The sequence below is a fragment of the Nelusetta ayraudi genome, unplaced genomic scaffold (assembly GCF_046127955.1).
Source record: "Nelusetta ayraudi isolate G7.1 ecotype Tasmania unplaced genomic scaffold, CSIRO-AGI_Nayr_v1 ptg000084l, whole genome shotgun sequence".
Lineage (NCBI taxonomy): Eukaryota > Metazoa > Chordata > Actinopteri > Tetraodontiformes > Monacanthidae > Nelusetta > Nelusetta ayraudi.
Genome location: NW_027466134.1, coordinates 4479613 through 4489888, shown reverse-complemented (window position 1 = coordinate 4489888; position 10276 = coordinate 4479613). Strand labels below are relative to the sequence as shown.

General features: G+C 44.7%; 1 protein-coding gene across 1 annotated transcript; it reads right to left on the bottom strand.

Moving 5' to 3' along the window:
* Window positions 1-8825, bottom strand: lmnb2 (lamin B2). The gene is made up of 13 exons (XM_076045313.1): window positions 8366-8825; window positions 7017-7153; window positions 5729-5885; window positions 4767-4892; window positions 4488-4586; window positions 4274-4345; window positions 3743-3868; window positions 3442-3662; window positions 2573-2801; window positions 1922-2029; window positions 1626-1745; window positions 1417-1494; window positions 1-975 (listed from the first exon to the last, which is right to left on the bottom strand). The coding sequence occupies exons 1-13, from the start codon at window positions 8576-8578 to the stop codon at window positions 940-942; spliced, it is 1722 nt and encodes a 573-aa protein (XP_075901428.1). The 5' UTR covers window positions 8579-8825; the 3' UTR covers window positions 1-939.
* Window positions 8826-10276: the final 1451 nt, after the last annotated feature.

The following is a 10276-nucleotide window of genomic DNA, read 5'->3' as shown; positions in this document are numbered from 1 at the left end:
TACGCTTTAACAGATTTTATTCATCTGACTGATCAGTGTTACAAACCATGTGCCACAAGGCATTAAAAAAATACACAGAGAAGACTAAATTGTGAGAGCAATACAAATAAAAAAAATGCATTGTCATTCCAAAGAACACAAAACAGCTTGATAATCCACTAAGGTTTCTACCATTGGATTCTGTTTATACATAAAAAAAGGAGATAATGTCTATGTAAACGCCTTAAAGTATGCAAATACGATGTTCAAGTTCCATACAAAATATGATGTCACCCCCTCCCCCCACCCCCCCACTGCCCTCCGAACTTTTGAGTATAAGGCGGAAGAGGCTAAAAATCTTCGCACATCTGTAGACACGGCCGGTGCGTCGGAGGGTGACAATAAAGTCCTGCACACGTGGCCAACTTGCAAACTTTTATTGCGACGTTTCGGTCGTCGCAATAAAAGTCCCCACGTGACTGCGGGATTTTGTTTTTGTGCGAATAAGGCGGAAGAAATTAAAAGTGAATATTTTGATTACTGTTACTTTCCGACCGAATCACCAAGGACTCCTCTCTCGATTTTGGGGGGAAATCAAAAGAGAAGCTGGCGGTTCCTGATCAAACAGTTTCTACGTAACACTGAGTAAATCTAAGGAAACCTGTAGTTAACGATAAAATACATTTTCCTCTTCAGTCCAATCGTAAGCAAAAATGCCAGAGGAAGAACAGTTTAAGATTGACGTGTTTCAGTTTTGCCCGTGGTTGGACAGATTGAGAGCGGAAGGAACCACGGTTTGGGCCGATGTTCCAAACTCCAGAAATTTTGTTAAGCAATTTTCAGAAGCAAAAAAACAAAACAAACTCCAAACAAATGTGGATACAATCGAGATCATATGTGAGTAAAAAGCTTAAGAGAAACAAATGAAAAGGAATCTTAAAGCATGGACACAAAATGGGTTCACATGATGGCACATTCTCTTGAAGACACCTTGCCCTGCAACACAAAGGTTCACATTTATACATTTAGTTGGGTCATTTTCAAAATAAAAGTCATAATCTATGAGATTAAAAACTAGATATAAAAAACAATTGTAAATTCATCAATATGACAAAAGCAAATTTATCTTAAGAACTAGTTTAGGGACTAGAACAAGGCATGGGCAAACTATGGCCTGGGGGCCATATGCGGCCCATTAAGCTTTTTAATACGGCCCCTCAAACTCGAAGACATTCTTTTAATAGTAAGTAAGAAATAAAGCAGCTGGAGGAGGACTTTGTTCAATAAATATCAACGTTGGCTCCACTGTGTGTTTGAGTTTGACAGCCCTGTAGCTACTTGTACATCAAAAGAGCTTGACCCTTGACCTCAAAATTGAGAATGACCGTCTATGATGTTTTGCTGAAGCAATGGGAGGAAAAAAAGAAAGACGCTCACCATTTGTGCTACACCCTCCTCTTCCTCGCCGTTCTCCACCTCCACCTGAGTCTTGGTGACGCTCCTTCTGGCCACCTCCTGCACAGCGGACAAGTTTGAGTTTACCGCCCCTCATCTACTACGTCAGAGTCGCGTGGCTACGCCACACATTTCTGTAACGCGACGCCGTAATGGGGACGGAGGTCGGAGTGGACGGAGGGAGCACTGACCTCGCCGTCGGCGTTGAGCAGGATGGTGAGGATGTTGTTCCCGGTGCCCCAGGAAGCCTGGCTCTTCCACAGCAGGTCAGAGGGGGGGCTGTGGCTGACACCCGCGTCAGCAGACCACACCTGCAGGGACAGAGCAGAGCATCACTGCAGGACCAGGACTGCAGACATGGATTTTCTTCATCTAGTACCACCTTTGTCAGTTTCAACTTATTTCAGTGACCATTGGAGGGTTTTTTCTTTGTTTTTATGGACGGGTACCAACAATCACACACACACTTCTCCCCTCCAGCGCTCACCGTCACTGAGTGTCCGGTCTTGAGGACAAACTTGGGGGAAAACTTGTAGACGACTTCGTCCTCGTTGTCCACCAGCCTCTTCAGCCTCCAGCTGCCCAGTGGTTGGTCCTGCAACACATGGTTCACATCACAACCCAGCACCACTGCTGCTGCACAGCCACACGTGTTCACAGTGTAAGAGACATCGCGACACCACCATCACTCTGCCGCTCATTCCAAATGGAAATGTGACTCGTCTTCCAAGAGGATCCAGCACACACACACACACACACACACACACACACACACACACACACACACACACACACACACACACACACACACACACACACACACACACACACACACACCGTTTCCATTAGAAACTAGAACTGCACAAAACCTAAATATGGCAATAAAAACACCGGCAAAGCCATGGTTCTAAAATTTCGACAAAGTACAACTGGGATTGAATGGTGTGAAGCTCATTGGCCGTAATTCTCGTCCGGCCAGAATTAGGAAATTATGTTTGCGATTGTTTAGTTCCATTTGTTTGCCGTCAACAACGGTTGTTACATTTTTCTCTTTCTCGTAAAAAAAACATTCCGTTCCCCAAAAAATTGAATCCTACAAAGTGGAGACTGCAGACGACGCGGCCGGGCTGCATCGCACCTGCTCGTTCTCGTTGACCAGAGTGACAGCCTTGCCCTCCATGTCGGTGGGCGATATGGAGACCCCTGCGCTGGCCGTGGCCTCCTCGGACACCAGCAGCTGGCCCTCCCCTCTCTCCTCCTCTGAGACGTCCTGGGCCTCCACCCTCTTCCTCTTGGAGCGCGAGGACGAAGAGCCGCTTATCCTGGCGACGGTGACTCTGGACGATGGACTCGGGCTCAGCTTCAGTCTGGTGGGTGAGGGGGGAGACACAGCAGCAGCAGCAGAGTGAGGGAACAGCAAATGATTTAGAATTTTACCACAAGTCTTTGTAGGTGGTGAAATTCCTGCAGGGCTGCAACCACGAGTCAACGACATCAACGCCAGAAATGAGCCAACGTGAAAGTTGAAGCATCGACGCTGTTATTTATTGTTATTAGGGTTTATTTATGGCTTGTATGTGATGCTGTAATCTTGTACTGTAATATACTGTAATAATATGGTATTAGTGTGTATAATTAGTGTTAATGTCAATATAATGTGAATATCTTGTTTTGATCGTACTGGGGTGGTTCTAAGAGGTTCTAGGCAGTTCTGGGGTGGTTCTAAGAGGTTCCAGGTAGTTCTGGGGTTGTTCTTGGTGGTTCCAAGTGGTTCCAGGCAGTTCCGGGGTGGTTCTAAGAGGTTCCAGGTAGTTCTGGGGTGGTTCTAGGTAGTTCTGAGGTGATTCTAGGTGGTTCTACGTAGGTGTTGGGTGGTTGTGGGTGGTAGAAATGTATTTATTTTGCAAAAAGCTGTCATGGAACCGCACCTAGCGTGAGAATGCAAGCGAGCGGCGAGAGCTTTGCCCAGGGTGTGTGTGTGTGTGTGTGTGTGTTCCTGCAGGGTACCTGCTCTCTTCTCCCTCCAGGAGCTTCCTGTACGCGTTGATCTCCATGTCCAGGGCCAGCTTGACGTCCAGCAGCTCGTGGTACTCGCTCAGCTGGGCGTTGATCCTCTCTCTCAGCTCCCTCATTTCTTGCTCCTTGCTCTCCATGTCGCGGCGGTGCTTGTCGCGATCTGCCGACAGGATGTCCTCCAGCTCCCTGATGCGATCCTCTGAGGCCGCGGCCTGCAAAGTGGCCGACGCGCGCGTGAGAAATGGGCGGGATGCTCTCCGGCAGTGAACGTGCGGGAATGCGAAGCCGTCACCTGTTTCTGCAGGGCGCTGAGCTGATACCCCAGGTTCTCTATCCTGAGGCGCGACTCCTGCAGCTCCTCCCTGGCAGTGGTCATTGCCTTGTCGTTCATCTCCGAGGACACCTTGGCATTTTCCAACTACGGGAAACGAGAGCGAGTTCACGAGCAAGGCCGTGATAAACTAATTCATAGGTGTCAAACACTGGCCCGCGGGCCAAATTTGGTCCACAGTGTCATTATATTTGATGATTTTCTTCTTCTTTTTTTTTTTTTTTTGGGGGGGGGGGATTTCGCAGGTTTGCAACATGAAGCTATTTACTGTGTAATATTCAAGCTTCGCTTTGTTCCATATTCAGGTTATTTGGGTCCATATTAAAAGGTTCACTGTTCCATCTTGAGGAAGATTCAATAAATAAACGTTCTCAGCTTAAGTTTGACACCTCGGCTCCACTGCGTATTTGGGTTCGACACCCCTGAACTCATCAGTCTGCAACAAAAAAAAAACCCCAATAAAAGGAAACGGCTGAAATAACCGCGTCTTACTTTGGCTTGGAAGGTTTGCTGAATTTCCTCCTTGTAGAGAGAGACTTGCTCTTCATGCTGTCTCCTCAGGTCCTGCTCACACATCACACAAGCACAGACAATCGCCTGGTTTAGTGCCTTCGCAGCACCTTGCATCCGGGGAGGGATTCATTGACGACAACACAGCATTGCTTTCTTTCTGCTTTTGTCTGAATGGGAAGCAGTGGTTTGATACCTGCAGGGCCTGGGCCAGTTTGAAGTCGTAGTCCTGCCGGACCCCCGAGTCCACCTCCACTATCCTCTGCTCCTGCTGACGCCGAGACTCTCGCACCTCCTTTCATAAGAAAAATGCAAAAAAAAGAGATTTAAAAAAAAAAAAAGTACAGCATAATTTTACTTCCAATCACACACACACAAAAAAAAAGATCACAAATCCGTGATGAAAAACCATACTCATTCATTTTCAGTGACGACAGTTTCAATGTTAAAGGCGGTCCAGTGATGCAGTAGTTACCTCTTCAAACATGGTCTTCCTGAACTCCAGCTCCTCACCCAGCGACTGGCAGCGGTTCTCCAGGTCGACGCGGGTCAGCGTCTCGGACTCCAGCTGGCGCTTTGCCACAGCGTATCTGTCCTCGGCCTGCAAGACACATTCCTCCCCCATTGAGTTCTGCAGTTTGAAATGTGCACACTTACCTTTGCACTATTACACACTTATTATCATGAGTAATAACAGTACCGGGGTGCTGGACTGCTGAGACATAAGGTCATGAGAGGCTTAACACCTCCCTCTGCTCTTTGGTTGCCACAGTCATGACCCACCTTTTATTATTGTAATTATTATTACAATAAGTCTATATATGAATATATAGATAGATATTATATCTATATAGACTTACAAAATTTCTCCAGTATTCTCACAGTTGAATTTCAGCACTATTTTATAACTGGAGTTGTCTTTGGTTGATTTCTGTCATCTAGTTGTATAAACTTCATTTAGTTCATAAGTTTGTATATTTATTGGAGTTTAGGGGTCGGTACATATAAGTTCTTACTTCTTCCTACCCCTTTTCGAACACAAATAATATTATTTTAATGTATATTTCACTGGTGTTTGTTTACTTATATATATATATATATTTTTTTAGTTTCTTCCTTTTTTTTTCTCTCCTTTTATTTTCTCATTTTCTTTCATGTTCGAAATAAATCAAATCAAATCAAACCTGCACTCCTGGCAGTTGCATAAAGTCACTGATTTGCGATACTTCACCGGGACCTCTTTCAAGAGCCGGAGAGGCAGAGTCGTCCCAGCGGATCTCGCAGACCAGACGTCCAAATGCAAAGACCGCCTCTGGAAATGTGCCCAGGTGGGCGGGTCCGACTAGGCGGCCATCAAGCTCTGGTTCCGTTGGTTCGAAACCAAAAGCTGAACGTGTGAGAGCTTCCCAGGGTTTTTTTTGGACCTGCAATACACACCTTGGCCAGCTGGCCGTTGACATCCATCAGCTCAGAGGTCAGAGAGGCATTCTGGCTCAGAGCTGTGGTGAGAGCAGCTTCGCTCTTGTTGAGCTGAGTCTCCAGACCGCTGGCCCTGGACAGAGCAGCGGTGAGATCGCCCTCTCTCTTCTTGGTGCTGGATGACAGAACGAAAGCAGACCACACCAAATGGGTTAGAATAGAATAAAATGCCTTTATTAATCCCACAGTGGGGAGATTTGCAGAATTACAGCTACTCATGCATTCTTTTCTTTTTTTATCTTTACAACTTTTTAACCCGCAGATCGATACTGAAGTAGGGCGGAAGGATAAATGGCATTTGCGATAACATCGCAATAGGACAAAACGAGACTTTCTAACCGCAAAGACTGCAATTTGATTGATGGCAGTTCCGGTCATGTGACTTGTCAGCAGCACGAAGCAAAGCAGAGCAGGCAGTGGGAGGAGTCAATGCTGCGACGAGCTGGACGGACGGAGCGACACGCAAGGAAAAAAGGAAAAGAAGCTCTTCCTGGTTGCCACCACCTGGTGGCCGTAGTTCAGCAAAACAGCGTCGGGAGAGATAAAAAAAAAAAAACGAACTACCGAAGCACCAAGGACCACAACAGTCGGAGTTGTGTTCGCTGGCAGTGAACCGCTGCCTCGTACGTTCGCACAATCTAGCGATTTTAACGCTGCTAGCGTGTTAGCATCGTTTGAATGAAGCCGTCGCTGTTTTGTGATTTGTGTGGACTTGTAGATAAATAAAAGCTCTTTCATATTAATTCATGCTTCATGTTGCTTTTATCTTAACATTAGCCTAGCCTATAATAAAAGAACAATTTGTGTATAATAAATCTGATATGTTTATTATAATACATATAATTTTTTTGTTTGTTTGTGGAAAAACACATGAGAAAGATAAAAAAAAATGTATCGCAAATTAAATCGCAATCGCAATATTGAGGGGAAAAAAAATCGCCTCAAAAATTCATTCTCCGCAGTTGACCATCATCTGCTGGGGGAGCGGTGGGCAGCAGCAGGGCCACGCCCGGGAATCACCTGCTTTGCTTCGTGCCGCTTGCAAGTCACGTGACCGGAACTCGCGTCAATCAAATCGCATTCTTTGCGGTTAGAAAATCTCGTATTGTCCTATCGTGATATCATCGCAAATGCCATTTATCCTTCCGCCCTATATTTCACTTTTGAAAAGTCAAGAAATGGTTTCATGCAGTCTGGATTTCATACAGTGTGGAACTGTTCACTGTGGAATGCACCGCGTACGCACCAGCGTGTGGCTTCTTCGAGGTCAGCCTGAGCCTTGCCCAGCTCGATCTGCAGCCTCGCTCTCTCCTTCGCCGTCTCATCCAAAACTCGCCGAGCGTCCGCCAGCTCCGCCTCATAAAGTGCCTTCAGGCCAGTCACCTGCAGAGAGAAGAGACACAACATTCCAGTTCACGCTCCCAGCAACGGATCTTAACAATGAATCAATGAAATGAAATGAGTCGCGATTAATTGAATTTTCTTTTTTTTTTTTTTACACGGGTGGTTAATATCATCATAACAGTGTAGTGGCAGGACAGAGCAGTTAACCTGTAGATAGCGTGATGGCCATCATTATTTTTTTTTTTTTGTTAAGAACTGTGGGTTGCATCTTTTGTGTATGAACAGTGCTATATCAATAAATTTTATGATTATTATTATTATTATTATTATATTTTCTTTTCTTCCAAAGTTGAAATGTGACTCATTAGAAAGCAACTTCAACGTAAGAGGATAAATGTTCAGCGTTCTTTTTTTTTACTGTTCTTGAATGTAAGAATGGCTCACAACATAATTTAAGGGTTAAATAATAATAATAATCCACATTTTTCATTTTGAAATTTAGGTTCTCAGGAGAAAAACAAACATTTTGAATAATTCCACAAGTTGATTTAGGTGCTCAATGTAATTTTGTTTTGTTTTGATTAATGCAGGTCATTTTAATTAATTGGTTGATTGTAGAACAGAAATCATAGAAATCACCTCTTGACTCAAGCCTCCACAGGGGCACAGTTTGGCTGAACACTCACCCCTTGCCAATGAGGATGCAGCAACTTACTGCTCGGATCGGAGCTCTAAGAGAAATTCATATATGTAACTGTAAAAGCACAATATTGTCTGATTTTTATATTTGTTTTTTTTTTGGGGGGGACTTATTTAAGCGATTTCATTTGTTATTTTGTTTTTGTTACTTATTTTCATTTGCTGTTTTTTTCTAAATCACACACGACTGAAATGAACTCATTCATTCAACCTTTCAGCAAAATTATTAAATTACAGGGACAGATCAGCATCTCGCATCTAACAGTGACAAATGAAGCGACCAAGCCTCTGTGGACATGTTGACTTTATCCAATTATGAGCAAAAGTTAACACAATAAAACGTGGGGTTGCCATTGTTTTAACATCCACTTCGACACGGTTTCCAATCGTGGATATTGATTTCTTTATCAGCCAATATTGGCGGCAGAAAGTTGAAATTATTCTACTATTAAGGTGAATTTTTTTTTTTTTTTTTTTGACATTTTCCTCGACAAGGTGTGGAAATTTAAAAAAAAAAAAAAAAAAATCGCTTTATGTTGGCGGTTTACTCACCTCTCGAGTAGTGACCTCCTCCTTTTCGGATACTTTGACCAGCAAGCGATCGTTCTCCAACTCCAACGACCGGACGCGGTCGATATACACAGCTAACCTATTGTTCAGGTGCTGCAAATCTTGCTTCTCTTGCAAGCGAGAAATGCGGGTCGGCGAGAGCGGCGTCGAAGTCACGGAACCGCCAGCTTCACGGCTTGGTGTTGCAGTCGCCATGTCGTTCGAATGAATGCCTTTAAAAGAAGCGGGTGGACGAAAAAGTAAGCCAACTTAGTTGTAGTGTCGGAAAGAATAAAGCGCAAATGCGTTAAAATGAGCCAATTAAACGCCCTGAGAGCCTGAGGGGAGCGACGTCTCTGAGAGAAATCCACGGTAGTTGAATCAAAATGGCCGACACCGCCAACACGAGCGCGCCAAATGTAGAGGACGTTGTCACTGTTGCACGCTACGACGTCTAGGTGGGCCACACCTACTTCCTGTATACGTCATTCCCTCTATCTACGGATGCCGGTTTGGAGCAAATCTGAGCACATTCGTAACCTCAAGCCCACATATAGCCGCAGTACGGGAATCCCATGGATTGTGTAAAACTGGATACCGGAAATGGCAATATGGCAACGCGGCGCCCGCCCTCTAGTGTCCACTTTAGGTACCGCAACAAAAGTAATCCGTCCCAATAGACCGCAATATAAACAAGAACGACCTGTTATATACGGCCGACAGGACAACTGTGACCTGAAACGCGGTTCATAATATTTATGCGTAGATCTTTTTTTTTCAGTCATGGACTTTTAATCTTTAAAAAATTGAAAGAAGTTTGCGGCGCAGTACATCCACATGGGTGGATCCCGAGGGCTTGGGTGGTTTCGCGTGAAACCCGGGCGAAACAAACCGGAAGTGACCGGATTTAAAAGAGCCACTATCTGTGCCTGCGAATAGAATAGAACGCCTTTATTAATCACACCGTGTGCAAATTTGCACCAGTACAGTGCAAAATAAGAATAATAAGAATAATAAGAAATAAGGCAATAAAATAAAATAAAATAAATTGTAGGGTATAGAAGGAAAAACAAGTTATTTACACCTTATGAACAGCTATCTACATACTGACATATAAATAAGTCTTTATTGCACCTTTGTGAAAATGTAAAGCGGTTAGAGGATGTATTTTGTGTGCATTTGTACATCCTGATGGCTGCAGGCAGGAATGCCCTGCGGTAGGCAGCAGCTCCTTCTTACACTCAGAGTGAAGCAGTCTTGAGCTGAAGGAGCTGCCCAGGCTCTCCACAGTGTGGCCCACTGGCTGGGAGGTGTTGTCCACCATAGATATCAGCTTGGCCTACATCCTTCTGTCTGCAGCGCCACCTCCTGGATTGAATCCAGTGGACGGTCCAGGACGGACCTGGCTCTCCTCACCAGTTTGTCCAGTTTTCTCCTGTCCCCATGTCTGTGACTCCACTCCATTAGCACATGATGGCGTGGCACACTGCAGAGGCCACCACAGTGTTGTGGAAAGTCCGGAGGAGGGCCCTGTTGATGAGGGACCTCAGTCTCCTCATTAGGTGGCGGAGGTCCCAGTGAATGAATGAGTCCAGTATCTTGATATCAAAATACAGGCTGTAGTGGTCACTTGTCCTTTACTTTGCTTTTGTCCTTGATATCCAAACTGAGCAAACACAATCAAATGAATCAAAATCAAATCAAACGGCCACTAAGGCACAGAGGGAGTGAATTTGGTCGTAAAAGAAAGACAGAATAACGTCCATTATCCCAAACTGTGGTCAACTGCTCAGACTGCAGGATGGTTCTCTTCACGTGATTGTTTGCTTGAAATGGTCGAATAAATCAACAGAAAACTTCAAAATTCACTCCCTTGGTGCCTCAAGTGGCCGTTTGATTTGATTTTGATTCACT

Coding starts and splice junctions, on each gene's coding strand:
- lmnb2 (XM_076045313.1), bottom strand. CDS start 8,578: ATGGCGACTGCAACACCAAGCCGTGAAGCTGGCGGTTCCGTGACTTCG. Junction 4,346..4,487: donor AACTGGCCCAGGCCCTGCAG/GTATCAAACCAC, acceptor ATGTGTGAGCAG/GACCTGAGGAGACAGCATGA. Junction 2,802..3,441: donor CTGGAGGGAGAAGAGAGCAG/GTACCCTGCAGG, acceptor CTCACCCACCAG/ACTGAAGCTGAGCCCGAGTC.